Source organism: Danio aesculapii, chromosome 7 (assembly GCF_903798145.1).
Source record: "Danio aesculapii chromosome 7, fDanAes4.1, whole genome shotgun sequence".
In the NCBI taxonomy this organism is placed as follows: domain Eukaryota; kingdom Metazoa; phylum Chordata; class Actinopteri; order Cypriniformes; family Danionidae; genus Danio; species Danio aesculapii.
This window is the reverse complement of record NC_079441.1, coordinates 15,681,744-15,699,924: the sequence shown is the minus strand read 5'-3', so window position 1 is coordinate 15,699,924 and position 18,181 is coordinate 15,681,744. Positions and strand designations below refer to the sequence as shown.

The window sequence follows — 18,181 nt, the reverse complement described above, 5'->3', positions numbered from 1 at the left end:
AATTGTGATGTGAAATGGACGCTGACAAGGAAGTGCGACTCCAAATGCAGGTTTATTACACAGAGATAGGGATGGCTGATGTGAAACTGACGTTTCGACACAGTGTCGAGATCCCGAAGCGCAAGTGTTTCGAAACACTGCACCGAAGCATGATCCGAAACACACAGGTCACGTGACTAAAGTGTTTCGAAACACCTGTTCACTTGACTAAAGCGATTCAAAGCATTGATCATTTCAGAAGCGTTTCAAGACCTGGTGAATCTGCATTTGACTGACAGGGTTAGTTGAACATTTCTGTCTCCTATGGCCTAGTGGACCGTCCATGTGCGTGTTGTTACAGGCTTCAAATGACTTTTGGGTTCGATTCCCGATTTGTACAAGTACTCCAAAATCATGATTTTATGCATTTTAATCATGTTACTGTTATAGTGTACTCTAGATAGGATACAGCTGCAGATACGCAATCAATTTAGAGCATCATTTTTTAACTATAAAACAATAATTAATATTTTTACAGTACTGTGATGGTTGGGTTTAGGGTTGGGGTAGACGTTCATAAAATACAATAAATGGGAAATTTTATGAATAATATAAATAATTCTTGTTAACTTCTGTCCACAACTGTATCTGATCTATCAACAGCCCTGTTTTATGACCGAAACAAGCTATATTTATTCACAAAGTGATTATTCGGATGTCAGACCAATGTTGAAACAGAACGATGCACGAACAAAGAATCTCAAACTGATAATAAAGCATTTCAAAACAGCTATAGCAGCCTGGAATCGAACCAACAATCCCCGCATGGTAGTCAAGAACCCTAACCAATCCACTATATCACTTGATGGTTCATTCTTACAAAGTGGGGTTTAATACCTCAATCTGCTCAATTGTTCTCTGCTGAAGCTGTTCCAGTGCAATACACAAAAAATGACCACTAGGTGTCACCGTAGAGTGGGGTTTCGAAACGTTTCGAAGCTTCGACACATTTGCTTCAACTGTTTCAGTGTTTTATGAAGCCTCGCTTTGCCCACCACTACACAGAGATGGTCAGGCAAGCAACAGTCAACACAGAGGCAAACAAATGTATACAGGGAATCAAGAGTCGTGGTCAGGTAACAGGTGAATGGTCAGTCCCGGCGGCAAACAACGTAAACTATAAACAACCAAAGCAAAGAGAGGTACACGGCAAGAAAAACGCACTGTAATGTTCACAAAACAGTAAAACAAGACTCAGCAAAGCGGTGTGTGTGTGCGCGCTGTATTTAAAGTCCCTGTAATCAGTCTGTAACGATCCTCTGGCTGTGTGTGTTCATGTAATCAAACTGAAACAGGAACAGCTGTGTGTGAGGGGGAATGGCGGAACTTGTGTGAATTTGTGAATACCAGTGAATTTGTAGCTCTTTAGCGAACTGCGTGTTTACCAATGATCTGCAGCTGCTAGAGCGCTGGTGATCATAACAATATTATTTTACCAGATATTTTTCAAGGCACTAGTATTCAGCTTAAAATGCAATATAAAGGCGTAACTAGGTTAACTAAGCTAGTTAGGGTAATTAGGCAAGTCGTTGTATAACAGTGGTTTGTTCTGAAGTAAATTTAAAAATCTCCTGTTTTTGCTGGGAGTCTCCTGTATTTTACCATTCCATCCCGCTATCATCCCGTTTAAGTATTTTCTCGTATTTCTCCTGTTTTTTAAAATCTTTCGATGAAAAGTGAAAATAGCATCAAAAAGCAGATCTCAAATGTGATATAAGTGCAAGAGCTGTTCAAGAGAATTATGCTTTTGCTTTATTTCGGCTTGAAAGCATGTTGAAATTATTATTAAAAAGGCTGCATTCCCTTAACTTCCAATAAAGCTATTCGTTGATTGTCACCCTTCCTACCTCTGAATCAATCCATTCATGTAATGATGCTGACTGATGGATGCGCTTCGGATTGGGTGTGTTTTTAAACAAACAAATACAATTAATGATATGTAAACATGTCCGTCCTGGTGTGTTCTATTATTTGAAGCTAATTTCCTCCCCAAATTTGTAATGGTTTCAACTAGGCTTACATACAGTTAAGCTGCTCTGAATGAACAGATTAAGGAGTTTGAGTTCATTTTGGGTGTTCTTCTGGGTAGGTTTGAGGTTTTTGTTGTTGTTGTTTTGGTGGGGGAGTGGGAGGGTCTGTCCTGTATTTTTACATCACAATTGACCTTAAAATGTTTTTTGAAAAATCAAAAACTGCTTTAATTCTAGCCAACAAACAAATAAGACTTTCTTGAGAAGAAAAAAAAATCCTAGGAAATACTGTGAAAATTTTGTTAATCCGTTAAATATCACTTTGATATTTGAAAAAGACTAAATATTGCACAGGAGGGCTAATAATTTTGCCCTCAACTGTAAATATCTTTTTATTCCAGCCAAACTAAAACAAATCAGATTTTCTCTTTGAATAAGACCTTCTCTTTGTATCTATTAAAAATGTTTTGCGTGCACTGAACTGTTTTGGCTTTTCAGGAACACTAAATTGTGGATCTGCATGGAATACTGTGGAGGTGGATCATTGCAGGATATCTACCAAGGTATAACATTACAATATAAACAGCCCATGTAATGCTGTTTGTTAATTTTATTTAGTGTATTAAGCATACAATTTTTCTCTGTTAGATACACTGTAAAACCCAATAAGTTAAGGTAACTCAAACCATTTGAGGAAACTGATTGCAACAAACCATTTAAATTCCAAAACTAATCCTAATGAGTACTGTGAACTTAATCTATTTGAGTAAGTGAAGCAATTTGAGCACCGTAAAACCCATTAAATGAAGAGAACTCAAACCAACTGAGTACTGTAAAACACAATAAGTTATAGTAACTCAAACCGCTTGAGGAAACTGATTGCTACAAACCATTTGAGTTAAAAAACTAATCTGTATGAGTACTGTAAACTTACTCCATTTACGTTAATGTAATGAGGTATTTAATTAACTCATTACCTTCAACACTGAGTTCAGAACTCTTTTCAAATGAGTAGAATTAACTTTCAGTCAATTTTGAGTTAACTCCACTCATTTCACTTGATAAAGTTGACTGTTGGGTTTTACAGAGGGGGGGGTCCCTAAATGTAACTCAGCGGGTCCCAAAATGGCGTAGGCCCTTAGAATCGTCAGAAATCCCAGACCCCGTGTTTTTTCAATATTCCACTTGTTATAATGTTTACTCTAAATATACTCTAAATGTTTATTTCTCCTCCGACTGATTGGTACACCTCAAAACATAATAGCGGGTCATTTTCTGCAGCAATAATTAGCAAAATATGAAAGTTTTGTTCAGTTTAGTGACATTGCTTATATTCTGTGCCTCCAATATGGCAAACTGTTGAAAACACATCTTGAAAACACTCAATACATGCACAAACAGATACATTACACACTAAAAGAAAATGAAATTATTTTAGTACAAAGGATCGAATGGCCTTATAAAGTAAAAAAATATTAAGTATTTTAAAACAATAGTTTAATCAAAATGAAAAAACAAAAGCATCACACACTCTCACTTTAAAAAAACTAATATTAAAAAAGTAAAAATAAGAAATATTACAATATTAAAATAAGATAATAAAATAAGATATTCTATTAACAATACAGATTTTAATCTCTTCCACCTTTGTTTTTGAGGCAAACTGTTCCCGCAAGCTGAGTGTAATGGCTAATGTTTAATATAATATGCTCTTTGCAGTAACTGGACCTTTAAAGGAAAAACAGATTGCTTACATCTGCAGGGAAACTCTCCAGGTGAGGCTGATTAATTATTTAAAAAGATCTTTAGATGCATAAATCTTCCTCAGTGACATGGACTTTCATTTAACCGGACTGTTTTGGTTTTCTTGTTTTGTCCAGGGTTTGAATCATCTCCATGAGACAGGCAAAATACACAGAGATATTAAGGTAAATGAGGTTGTTCAAAAGTTTGGGGATTTTTAAAGAAGTCACGTATGCACACCAAGGCTGCATTCATTTCATTAAAATTAGTCCTGGGCAAAAATGAATCACATCCAAAATATATAAATACACACATGCATGCATATTTTTGAGATATTTATATTTAGATATAAAATGTATATTGGTATATGATACAAGTTATATATAAATTTAAATACAGATGTAACAAAATTGTTTTGTGTAGTTTTGTGTCTATCACATAATAATTGAGCAATATTACACAAGTAACATGCCTTAGTGTCGCACCAGTGACGATATACAGCCACATCGCACTGCTACGAGTGTGATATTGCACTTATACAACAGTTCGACAGCATAAACGTGTATATAAAAAAGAAAATCAAACACGGAGAGTCTCAAAACTCTTTTGTATTATGAACTACTTTCTTCCGCCATTCCTTCACATCTCCAGCTGACATCAGAACAGCAGAAACCATTGCAAATTCACCACTTTAGAGCTAGTATTTCAATGATTCTCATTATATGTCTAAAGTGAAGACAAAACAGGTGATTTTGCTCACATTTTAAGATTATAAGGCTGAACGGCATGAAATGCCATCAGTCTACAGAGATTTCCCAGTATTTCTCTATTGCAATTGGGAGATCACAATATTTCTGTGGTATAAATACAGCACTACAAAAGAGAGAGATAGAAAGTCATTTACCTGTTTAATAATGATTTGATCAGCTGTAGTTTGAAATTACGCTGGTTTTCTCTTATTAGGGCTTATTATGAGGTCTCTGCCGCCATCTTGTGGATGAACATCGTCAACCGTCTTTGCTCAAAGACGTCAGCTCTGACGTGTTGTCTCTTAGAAATTATAAATATTTAAAAATAGGCACTATTCTAACAAACTGTATAGCTGCAATCTAAACAACTACATTCTTAACTAAAAAAGCCTCAAAAGTACATTATGTTGTCCAAAAGCCGCAACATTTGTCAAACTGTAGTGTCCTCTACTTGTCGCTGTGTGTGGGCAGAAGAATACATAAGGGTGAAGGGTTAAGAGGCTGGACGAGTGCTGTTATTTGCAGAATATTGCACAGCTATCAGCCAATCAGATTCAAGAACCAGACAGAACTGTTGTCTAAATAAATATATAACACACAAATATATTATGGTTGCGATTAATCATAATTCATCTTTGCCCAGTACCAATAAAATACAACAAAGCAGTAATATTGTAAACTATTATAAAAGTTTAAAGAGTTTATATGGTTTTCTATGTGAATATATGTTAAAATGTCATTTTTCTAAAGATTGTAATACATTAATATGATGCAAAACATATTCATTTTCAGCACATGCTACTTCAGAAATAATTATATGCAGAAAAAGGAAAAGAAATCTTATTATTATCAATGTTGAAAACAGTTCCATTGCTTAATATTTCAATGAGAATTTTTTTCTTTGGTTCTTTGATTATTAAAACTTTAAACTGAAAATTAAACACCTTAAATGCTTCCTTTAACTAATTTAATGCATCATTGCTGAGTAAAAGTAATAAACAAATACATTTACAAACAAACAAACAAAAACACACAAAAGCAAGTCTTACTGACCTCCGACTTTTGAACAATGGTTTATGTTGCTAACAGTGTAATGGATATGGTGATTTAAAAACATATATATTAATACAAATATATGGATATATTTTCCTGATATAGGGAGCTAATATTCTTCTTACTGATCGAGGAGATGTCAAACTGGGTAAGTGATCTTGTATTATTGAATGCTAAACAGACACAGACGTCTAAGGCTGCACATTTTAGATTAATCTCTCTTTGTCTCTCTCTCTTTGTCTCTCTCCTCTCTGTAGCTGATTTCGGGGTTGCAGCAGAGATCAGTGCTTCTGTTGCCAAAAGAAAGTCCTTCATAGGAACTCCCTACTGGTAAGCGTCTGTGCAGAGATTTGCCCTTGAGCCCTGCAGAATTGCACTGTCTGGACTGGGTTTTTTCTAAAGCAATTAGCGCGCTGTCACCTATGAATGCAACTGAAGTATAAAAAATGTATCACTGCTGCATTTTCGTATCGCCTGTATAAGGAGATCCTAAAAACCAACTGCACCAATGGTCTCTTTATATGCAGTTAGAAAAATACCCAAAGATAAGAGATTTTTTTTTCATTTTTATTGCATATTTAAATTGATATTTTTACTGTAATTTTTTTTCAGATACTTCCCAAGTGCTTTTTAATAGATATATAATTTTTTTCAACACATTTTTTAAACATTCATTTATTCATTTTCCTTCGGCTTAGTCCCTTATATATCTAAACACAGAGCACCCTGAGCAAACCCACATGAACACAGGTAGAACATGCAAATTCCACCCAGAAATGCCAACTGGTCCAGCCAGGACTCAAACCAGTGACCTTCTTGCTGTGAGATGACCACAGAGCCACCGTGCTGCACATTTTTTAAACATAATAGTTTTAAATAACTAATTTCTAATCACTAAAGAAATTTTATTCCAGCCAAACTAAATGATATAAGACTTTCTCCAGAAGAAAGCATATAATAATAAGATATACAGTGAAAACAGTGGTACTGCCACAGCCATATCACCTTGCAGCCAATGACTGTTTACTCACTGAAGCTAAGCAGGGCTGAGCCTTGTCAGTACCTGGATGGGAGACCATGTAGTAAAACTAGGTTGCTGTTGGAAGTGGTGTTAGTGAGGCCAGAAGACAGCCTGCCATCTGTGTGAGTCCTGATGCCCCAGTATAGTGAAGGGGACACTATACTGTCAGTGAACACCGTCTTTCGGATGAGACATTAAACCAAGGTCCCCACTCTCTGTGGTCGTTAAAAATCCCATGGCACTTCTCATTAAGAGTAGGGGCGTAATCCTGGTGTCCTGGCCAAATACCCTTCATCGGCCCTTACCCATCATGGCCTCCCAAACATCCCTATCCACTGAATTGGCTCTATCACTATCTCCCCACTCCAACAATTGCTGGTGTGGGGTGAGTGCACTGGTGCCGTTGTCCTGTGGCTGCTGTCACACCATCCAAGTAGATGCTGCACACTGGTGGTAGTGTGGAGAGACGCCCTCTTCATAGTTGTAAAGTGCTTTGGGTGTATGGCCATACGTGATAAATGCGTAAAAATACACACATTACATTACATGTCAATCATAAATGTATGAATTGTTTCTTGAGTAACATATGAGGATATTATAATGATTTATGCTGGATCTTGTGACACAGAGGACTGGAATAATGATGATAAAAATTCAGCATGTATATCACATCAATAAATTATGCTTTAAATATACCTGTAAATAGAAAACAGCTATTTTAATTAGAACAAAATATATAATTCACAATATTACTGTTTACAGTATTTTTTACAAGATAAATCCAAAGTCTTATCAAACAGAACAGACTTAAAAAAACATTTCAAAATACAGTACTGGATAATGCAAAAAAAATATGAGTAATGAATAAAAAATATGAATAAAATGCTGGGTTCCACAATTGCTTCATGTGATGATGATGATGATTATGATGAGCCTTTATTTGTTACATGCAGTGAAATTGGACCCCTCCGACCATACACAAACATCATACATTTCAGGAGAAGATAGGTCAGTCGAGAGGTAGCACAGATAAAATAGGAAATCAGATTGGGAAACAAAGAGATAAAAAAAGCCCCTCCCAGACTGTCCTTAAAGCAGGGCAGTGTGAGATCAGGGGAAAAAAAAGCCCCGGAAAATTGTCCCAACACAAATCATTTACTTTAACTTAATCGTTTTAACAGATTTAAGAGGGTTGAACATAAAATAATTAGTTGTCTCGAAAAAAAACCTTAAGAATTATGTTGATTCATTCACTTCATTTTAAATAAGTAGTTCGATTAAGCAGCAAAAGTAATTTTTTAAATGTAGATTCAGCCCTTTACTCTACATTACCTGACAGCAGGTGTGAGGTATCTAATGGAAGTGTGTGTTTGTTTTGACAGGATGGCCCCTGAGGTGGCCGCGGTGGAGAAGAAGGGTGGATATAACCACCTGTGTGATATCTGGGCTGTGGGCATCACCGCCATCGAGCTGGCAGAGCTTCAGCCTCCAATGTTTGACCTTCATCCCATGCGGTCAGAAAAAATGACTCATTCATTTAAGAGAAGTGAAAATACACTATAAAAACAGTACTGAGCTGAGCTTTCTTTTCTGCTCTAGAGCTCTGATGCTGATGTCTAAAAGCAGCTTCCAGTCTCCCAAACTAAAAGACAAGAGCAAATGGTGAGAAGCTGAAAAAGAGTGTGCTTTTTCAGTATGACATTATATCGGCCACTTCAGTTTCATTTTTTAAATCTCGATTGAAGAGTTATTTATATTCTATGTCATTTGATTAATTTGTATATTGGTTATTTTAATGTGTACAGCAGGGGTCTCAAGCTGCCAGCCCGCGGGCCATTACGCCCTCTTCCTCCCTCCTGCAACTGACTTCAAAAATATATCGAGATTCGGCCCACCAAAATATTTTATATTTGAATCACTATCATTGTTGTGCAGTCGCATATTGCCACTTGTGGTTTTGACCTGCCACCTAGATGAAATTTAAAGTACTGCATTCATTTTACTTTCATTTTCTCTGCGTTTTAATTCTGTGGCTAAACGTTTAAATATACAGTTGAAGTCAGAATTATTAGCCCCCCTGTATTATTATCCCCCTGTTTATTTTTTTCCACAATTTCTGTTTAATGGAAAGATTTTTTTCAACACATTTCTAGTAACTCATTTCTAATAACTGATTTATTTTATCTTTGCCATGATGACAGTACATAATATTTGACTAGATATTTTTCAAGACACTTCCATACAGCTTAAAGTGACATTTAAAGGCTTAACTATGTTAATTAGGTTAACTAGGCAGGATCAGGTAATTAGGCAAGTTATTGTATAACGATGGTTTGTTCTGTAGACTATCGAAAAAAATATAGGGGGCTATTAATGGGGCTAAAATATTAAGGGGGCTAATAATATTGACCTTAAAATGGTTTATAAAAAATTCAAAACTGTTTTTATTCTAGCCAAATAAAACAAATAAGACTTTCTCCAGAAGAATAAATATTATCAGACATACTGTGAAAATGTCCGTGCTTTTTAAAACATCATTTGGGAAATATTTAAAAAAGAAAGGAAAATTCATGGGGGGGGGATAATTCTGACTTCAACTGTAAGTCCGTAAGTGCTGTATTTTTTTTACTAAAGCTCTTTTTTTTTTGTAAATATTCAAGGGTCGTTTGATTATTATCAGCTTTATTCCACTTGTATTTTGTTGTACAAACACTTCTTCATGGCTTACACGTTAAGCTGGGGGTGTAACAAATATGATAATTTTGCTAATATTCGATTCATATGGTTTCATTTAATAGATTTTCCTCATATGCTTATTAAGGTTTGCATATAAACTACATACATTAGTAAAATTGTACTACTAGTTGAATTGAACATGTTAAAGTAAATGTGAATATGTACATACTTTTCCCCTCCTTGTTGTAGTTTTACAAAAAAAAGAATTTGATAAGAAAAAGATATTGAGAAGAACCATTGCCAGTAAAGTCTCTTAAGTTAACCAACCTGCTTTCTGTTCTTACGCTATTGGGACAGAATAATAATTATTATGCTTATTATTTGTAGTATTTTCATAGCAATTTAAACTACCCCTTGAAAACGTACAACAAGAAACAAAAAGCTAGAGTTTTGACTGCATATACTCTGTGGAAGAATGACTGAGTGTGTGTCTAACGCTCAGCCATAACATCCACAGATATATTTCAACAGCTGATGTGTGACACGATAAACGTGCTGATTTGCATGATCACTGGTGACAGGTCAATCTTGAAATATATGAGTATATATATGTCTGTTGTCCTAAGATGCATCAATTATGTCAGGTTTCCACTTTTTTTCTTGTACCGAAATGTTAAAACGGCCCTCCAATGAATTGTCAGTCACTGAAATGGCCCACCACCAATTTGAGATTGAGACCCCTGGTGTACAGTCTCGTCTAGTGATTATGTGTTGTTATGTTGTTAAGTTTCTTCTATTTAATCTTATTATTGCACTAGTGTTTTTGACTTGACTTGAAAACCTCACTGAAAAAAATAGAAAAATATTTTTCATTGTAAATGAGAAATGATTCATTGTCTTTGCAGGTCTGCTGGTTTTCATAGCTTTGTGAAGATGTGTTTAATCAAAAGTCCTCGTAAAAGACCGACAGCAGAAACTCTTCTTCAGGTGACCATAATCAAATTTCAAATAATCGATTTAACTCTAGAGTCAAAGTTAACATTAGCTTTTTGATATTGCTGCTCAATATGACTTAAAGGGGGCCCATTATGCCCCTTTTTACAAGATGTAAAATAACTCTCTGATGTCCCTAAAGTGTGTATAGGAAGTTTCAGCTCAAAATAACCCACAAATATTTTTTAAATCTCTTTGAAACAGCCCCTTTTGGTCTTTGATCTAAATTGTACTGTTTTGGTTACTGTCGCTTTAAATTCAAATGAATTTTCAAAGGGGTGGAGCTATAAACTTATAAATGTGTCACCATAGAGGCATATTCAAAACTGTAATAGGGACGGCTGCTTCTCACTCAGGGCTGTTTATATTAATGGTCGAGAAATCGTCACTAATGGGTGGGACTTTCCCCCTCCACAGGTACAAAGGGAGAATGTCAATCTAAGTGTTTCTACAGACTGTTTTTATAAATTGTGATTAAAAAAAGTAGAAGTAATTATTTTTTATCATTAGAGGCTGGATATATTCACACACAGCTGTGTTAAAACTCTTTATAAAAGTGATTTTTGCATGATAGGTTCCCTTTAACTATAATAACCTTCCTAGTGATTTGGAGGAATGCATTGAAGTTTGAAGGGACCTTCATTAATTTTTATTATTTATAAAAAATGCATATCATGTCGTATAATTACTGCATATACTCTAATATATACTGTATATACAGTATGTATATGTAGGCCAGTATTTATCCCAGGGATATACATTATCGATAAAAGAATGGGTTAGTAAAATTAATTTAACCAAAGGTGCATTTATTTGATCCAAATATCCTGAAGTATTATGTAGATTAAAACACAATTACAGTTTAAACAGTTTAATAGTTTTAACTATATAAACTATTTTAACTATTTATCTATATATTTCACCATTTATTCACGTTCAAGTGGTTCTAAACTTAAATGAATTTCTTTCTTCTTTAAGTTGAACACAAAAGAAGATATTTTGAAGTATGGTGGAAAAAAAAAAACTTTGACATCCATAGGGACAAAAAATACTGTGGAAGTCAATGGCTGTTTTTGTTTTCCAGAAATCTTCAGTATATCTTCAGTTGTGTTCTAAAGAAGATAGAAACTTAAACAGGTTTCGGACAAGTGAAGGAAGAGTAAATTATATTAGAATTTACGTTTTTGCATGAACTAGCTCTTTAATATATTTAATGTGTCAGCATTACTTTATTTAATATAAGTTAACAATTAACAATTAAACCAGTTAACAATATGAATAAGCAGATAGTTTAAAATATAACAGATCTAAATATATGTGATTTCATTGTAGATTTATATTTCATTTTTTGAAAACAACCAGATATGAGCATCCTCACAATTAAATGAGATCCTCACACAATGTCACAATACAACAGTTTGGATTCCTGGTAAAGTTATAATTCTAACTGATAATTAATGTCACTGTTTCTCTCCTCAGCATCCATTTGTAACACAGTTACTGACCAGAAAACTGATGATTGAGCTGTTGGACATGGCAAATAACCCAGATCTCCACCGACCAACCAGTCCTGAGGAGAATGAAGAGGTGACAGAAAGACTTTTGCATAGAAATTTACTGTTTCTTGTACTGTTTTACTCCTCCATGTCTTCTTCTCTCATATATTAAATTCAGTATATAGCCTTCTTATACATATTTATGGTAATTTTTGTTTGCTAAAAAGATAGTTCACCCAAAAATTAACCTTTCCTGTTCGTTTACTCCTATTCGAGTGGTTCTAATTGAAAAAAAAAAAATTTATTTTTTCTGTTGAACACAAAACAAGATATTATGTAGATTGCTGGAAAAAAGCTGCCATTGACATCCATAGTAGGAACAAAAAATACTATGGAAGTCAATGCCTGCTTTTTTCCCAGTCATTCTTCATTATTTGTGTTCAACAGACGAAATAAAGTGTCTCTTTAATCACTGAGCAAGGCAAAATTTCCTAAAAGCATTCTTTTGAAAACTTACATTCAAATCTGCATACCACAGTATTTTTCTACATAAAATACAGTATAGAACACAGTGAAATGGGGCAGATGAAGCAGGACATTTTAGTGAAACTTTGCCCTGTTTGATCAAGCTATTCAAGTTATTTAAAGCTCTTTGCAAATATGCGCGTCAGAGTTCAGTGTATCAAAGTGTACAAATATTTGTGTGTCTGTGTGTGTGTGTTAAAGGCAAACGACACAGCCCCAGATAAAATCCAGTCTAAAGGGAAACATATGGCAGTGGAGAGGAGCTTGTCTGAAGAACAATGTAAGTTCTGGTTAACATTGTTTACACACAAGCGTGTACACAAATCAGTACAGTATCATGTGACAGGATCAACTAAAAGACTTGCAGGAAACATTACCAAATAAAAGGCATGGGCACAGGGATTGAGCTGTTGATCTTGTTTCATATCTGTTAGAGCTTCCATATCAGATGCAAGATTTATGGGAGGGAAATATTAAATAGCAACTATTAAATCTGTGCTCAAAATAATATACTCTCATTGAAAATGTGTATATTTTACAATCACCATATTTGTCACATGGATAAATATAAATGGATCATGCTAATTACCCCCCCCCCCCCACCCCACAAAGCATGTGTTTGCATAAAAAAACAATAATATTATGGATAATATTTATTCATTCATTTTCCTTCGGCTTAGTCCTTTTATTCATCAGGGGTCGGCACAGCGAAATGAACTGCCAACTGTTCCGGCATATGTTTTACGCAGCAGATGCCCTTCCAGCTCAGTACTGGGAAACACCCATACACACTCATTTACACACACACACACACACACACACATTCATACACTACGACCAATTTAGTTTCTCCAAGTGATGTAAACAAATTTTGGGAGGAGCACAATCTGGAGCCGGTCTAGACACTGCGCTCGGACCATATCTCTCTCTATTCTGATAAGGGGAATAAAACAAGTTAGGGTGTCCTTCCAAACTCAGAGCCCTCCCCCCGGACAGCGCACTAAATATGCATATTATATTCAGTCAAATATCTGTGAGTGAACTCGTGAATTCACGGTTGTTGCTAGATCAGATATGGTTGAAGCCGGAAGTTAACAAGAATTATTTATATTATTTTTTAAATTTCCCATTTATTGTATTTTATGAACGTCTACCCCCACCCCAACCCTAAGCCCAACCATCACAGTAATGTAAAAAAGTTGTTCCACCGAGTATTATTTATGCTATTTATTAAATTACCCAATAAATTGTATTTTTTACCGTCTACACCAACCCTAAACCCAACCGTCACAGTAATGTAAAAATATTAATTATTGTTTTACAGTGTTCTAAAAAAAATCTGCTCTATTGATGTGCATATTGCACTTCCGGCCGTCCGTGTATCCGATCTAGACTTTACCTGAATTCACCTCCAATGCATGTCTTTGTACTTTGGACTTTGCACCCGAAGAAAACCTACGTGAACATGGGTAGAACATGCAAACTCCAAACAGAAATGCCAACCGACCCAATCGGGACTCAAACCAGTGACCTTCTTGCTGTGAGGTGACAGTGCTAACCACTAAGCCACCGTGCCGCATTGCATCTTATTTAATGTGTTATTCATTGATATTGATTTTTTTATTGTAATAAACTAGTGCTGGGTGAAATTCCCTTCAAAATAAAAGTTTGTTTTGACATAATATTATTTGTGTATGTACTCTGTATATATATATATATATATGTATATAAATACACACTCTAGTGGTTAGATCGCTGGTGATCATGACAATATGAAAGAAAAGTTTATTTATTTTTAGATTAAAAAAATATATATGTAAATGATACAAATTATATATACATTTAAATATCTATGCTATAAGTCTATAAGTTTGGATACTTCTATTTTTATTATGTGTATTTAATTAAATGAAATTCATGTTTATTTATATAGTGCTTTTTACAATGTAGATTGTCAAAGCAGCTCTAGTAAAATCCAGATTTTAAGTTGAGGTTCAGATTAGTTAAGTTCAGAGTTCAGTCTGGTTTAAATTTCACTGCTGAAAGTTCAAACACTGAAGAGCAAATCCACCGAAGCACATCTCCACAATTCCCGATCCAAGCAAGTCAGTGGCGACAGTGACAAGGAAAAAAACTTCACCAATTGACGAAGTGAAGGGAAAAAAAAACCTTAAGAGGAACTAGGCTCTGTTGGGCACAACCATTATTCCTCTGGCCAAACTTCCTGTGTGGAGCTGCAGTGTAGGCACCGGAGGCTGGAGAAGCTGGACGTCAATCGTGGAGAAGCTGCAGGGCTGAAAAGGGCACCGGCGGGAGGTCAGGCTGGCCCACATGATCAATGCGGGGACTCATTTTTCACGGTGGTCCTTCAGGAGTCAGCCTCATGCACTCCAATCCTCCATGACGACCACAGCATCAGCTCGGGATACGACCTGGTCCAGGATTATCGAGACCTTGGGATCATCTCTTCATAGGTCTTGGATCGAATCAGTGGCGCTGCATAGTCTCTAGGGGCCTCTGGATGAGTATCCCCAGGTGGAAATAGAGAATAAAGAAAATAATTAGCTTAGCTACTGTTCATAGTGTATTTAACTGAGGTGCAAACATAAAGTGTTATAAATGAAAATAGCAGTTATATAAACAAACATAGAAACAAGCATGTAAAGCATATGAGAGTTTCTAACACAATGTCTGGTACATTAAGGAGGAGTGTGTCCTACAGGTGGTTGTCAAGCCAGCTCACCTGCATGGAGCACACTCATGCGTCATACCATTATGCGATGCGTTGTGTGTAAGCTTTACTAAAAAGATAGGTCTTTAATCTAGTTTTGAACTGAGAGAGTGTGTCTGAGCCTCGGACATTATCAGGAAGGCTATTCCAGAGTTTAGGAGCCATAAATGAGAGGGCTCGACCTCCTTTAGTAGAGTTTGCTATTCTAGGTACTACCAGAAGCCCTGAGTTTTGAGATCTTAAAGAGTGGGTTGGATTGTAGCGAGACAGAAGGTTGGTTAGATAAACAGGAGCTAGATTATTTACTTTATAGGTAAGAAGCAATATTTTATAATCGATATCGATTTATGTAAGTGTATTGCAAATACATAATAAATATATGTAATACACACAAATATCTTATGTCAAAACAAACTTTTATTTTGGATGCAGTTAATTGAGATTAACCTTTTCATGGGAAAATCAAATAAAATGTATAAAAAACAATATATAAACTAAAAAAAAAAAAATATATATATATATATATATATATATATATATAAACCTATTTACTTTTTAAAGTGTTTTTTATAAATTGTATTTGTTTTCCCTATGAAATAGCTATTGCAATAAACTCAAAATCTTACTCTCTCTCTCAAATATTTAGCATGTTTGTATATGATCATATCACATTTACAACGTTCAGTTTGTTTTCTGCTTTAAGTCCAGTGTCACTGCAAAGTCATATCCATGTGTGTGTTTTGATTTTCAGCGTGTGCATGGCTAGAGTGCAATGTATGTATGTTCAGTATTCAGGCAACAAGGCGGCTATTGAGTGTAACGCTAGTGATGTCAAACCCATAGAGCTGGTACTGTTTAGCACACGTCTATGGCATGTCCATCTCCCTCCCCCTCACACACATTCACTGATCCACTGCTTACATTCAAGGCCAAGCAGAGAGCGCTGTGCGTGTGTGTGATCGTGTGGCAAGTTGATGCCACTTTTACTGAGAATCCTTTGTCACACGTCTTGACTGTAAGATTACAGCATTCACAGGCAGAAAAGCAGACTGACTGACAATGAAGCTTCTTCAGGGGGTCTAAGGAAGTGATGCTCATGCTAAGTTTTTAAAGGTCTCACACACACACACACATGCATGCATTTTAGTCAGCAAGCTCAGTTATACATTAAAAACGTTAATCAAAGGGATAGTTCACACAAAAATGAGCATTTCATCATCATTTACTTTATTTCTTTCTTCTGTTGAACACAAAAGAAGATGTTTTAAAGACTTCAATTGACTTTCATAGTAGGAAAAAAAAATACTATGGAAGTCAATGGGTGCCAGCTACCAGCATTCTTCAAAATATCTTCTTTTGTCTTCAACAGGAGAAACTCAAACTGGTTTTGAGCAAGTGAAGGGCAAGTAAATGATGACAGAAATTTCACTATTCCTTTAACTTTAATATTACAGTATATTCAGCAAGAATTCAAATTATGTTTGTATAGATATTTATAATGTCACATAAATATTCTATATCATAAGAACAGTATTCTTCTGAATTTTAATTCATCAAAGAATCCTGAAAAATGGTTTTCACAAAGATATTTAGCAGCTTTTAGGTATTTAATAATGTTTTCACCATTGAAAATATTAAGAAATAATATGTATTGAATACTTATTGAGCAGCAAATTAGTATGTGAGAACATTTTTGAAGGATCCCCTGACACATATCAAATCAATATTACTTCACATTTGTTGTTAAACAAAAAAATGTGTTAACATAAATACAGAAAAAAGTAAAAAACAAATTAATTTTCTTATTGACAGAACACTTCTATAATTTTTTTTTAATCTCATCGCAATATTTGTCATTTTGGGGGTTTTGTGTTCTTTAGTTTGTGCTAAAAAAAGTTTTAGAAGGAGTTTTAGCAGTGCAGAGTTTAAAAACTGGTTTAGTCCTCTCTGTGACCCAAAATCAAAGTAATATCACATTGAAAGTCACATTGAATACCCTCTGATGGTTGCCTATATATAATCCACCAAAGGCAGAAAATTGCTTTTAAACATCGTTGTGTCTCTAATTAATATTTTGCAATCCTATAAATGCAGCCTTGGTCAAAATTTTAGACTTACAAAAGACACCAGCTTTTGAATGGTAGAAAATAAATATATAAAAACAGCACTTATATAATATGCATGTTTGTTATTTGTTTCAGTTGACCAGGTCAAGTTTACCCCTCCCAGGAGGAAAGAGACTGAACCCTATCCTGACTTGGTCAGTTTTATTTCTCTCATTTAATAATGGTCTCTGGGATCAAACGTAACCAACAAAACTGCATCTTTTCTGTGCATTCATCTGTCATAATTCACAAATATTGCTTAGAAAAATCAAATGAATGAAATAGAGTTGAAGGCAAAATGATTAGTCCTCCTCTAAAATGTTTTATTATTTTATATTATTTGTTAAGTCCTGTTTAACAGGGCAAGTGTTTTCTATTTTATTTTATTTTCAGAAGAAAAATACTTGTATATTTTATTTTTGTTTTGTGTGGAATAAAAGCAGTTTTTAATTAATTTTAATCTTATTAGCTACCCTAAGAACAATTGTCTGCGATTGTCTACAGAATGAACCACTGTTGTCCAATGACTTGCCTAGTTAACCTAATTAACCTAGTTAAGCCTTTAAATCACACTTTAAGCTAAATACTATCTTACACAATAACTAGTGAAATATTATGCACTGTCATTATGCCTAAAGTAAAAAGATAGTTATTAGAAATAATTATTAAAGCTATTATGCTTGGGACATCACTTGGGAATTTCGGAGGAGAGCTAATAACTTTCAGCCAGCCTTCAACTGTATATTTCCATCATTAGGGATCATGTGATGATTGGAGCGTATCTGGAGATGAACCTGAGTCACCGTAAGTGCTGATTTATTGAAATGAACATGCTATTGTATTATAATTAAAACTTTTTTGTTTAAACATTGAGTAATTTATTTCAAGTTTTGAACCTAACTGTATTCATCTGCAGGGGTCTTCTGGAGTGTGTGGAGGAGGAGTTACAGCAGAGGTACATTTTTTACTTAATTTCATGTGCCATCTTGTGGAGTTGCATGTACCACACATGAAAAATACAGTATTTGTGTATACGCATAACCTTTCCTTACAATGCAGTTTAACTTTAGTTATTATTAT

General features: G+C 34.9%; 1 protein-coding gene across 3 annotated transcripts in view; it reads left to right on the top strand.

Annotated features, from left to right (window-relative positions):
- map4k2 (mitogen-activated protein kinase kinase kinase kinase 2) overlaps positions 1–18,181 on the top strand; it is a 50,019-nt gene that overhangs the window by 14,048 nt on the left and 17,790 nt on the right. For all 3 annotated transcript variants that reach the window (XM_056461107.1, XM_056461106.1, XM_056461108.1), the window contains 13 exons: positions 2,508–2,572; positions 3,729–3,784; positions 3,890–3,937; positions 5,660–5,702; positions 5,812–5,884; positions 7,958–8,089; positions 8,175–8,237; positions 10,157–10,238; positions 11,724–11,831; positions 12,467–12,545; positions 17,198–17,256; positions 17,859–17,905; positions 18,018–18,056. In XM_056461107.1, the coding sequence (XP_056317082.1) occupies positions 2,508–2,572; positions 3,729–3,784; positions 3,890–3,937; positions 5,660–5,702; positions 5,812–5,884; positions 7,958–8,089; positions 8,175–8,237; positions 10,157–10,238; positions 11,724–11,831; positions 12,467–12,545; positions 17,198–17,256; positions 17,859–17,905; positions 18,018–18,056 (894 nt within the window). The remainder of the gene's footprint in view (positions 1–2,507; positions 2,573–3,728; positions 3,785–3,889; positions 3,938–5,659; positions 5,703–5,811; positions 5,885–7,957; positions 8,090–8,174; positions 8,238–10,156; positions 10,239–11,723; positions 11,832–12,466; positions 12,546–17,197; positions 17,257–17,858; positions 17,906–18,017; positions 18,057–18,181) is intronic.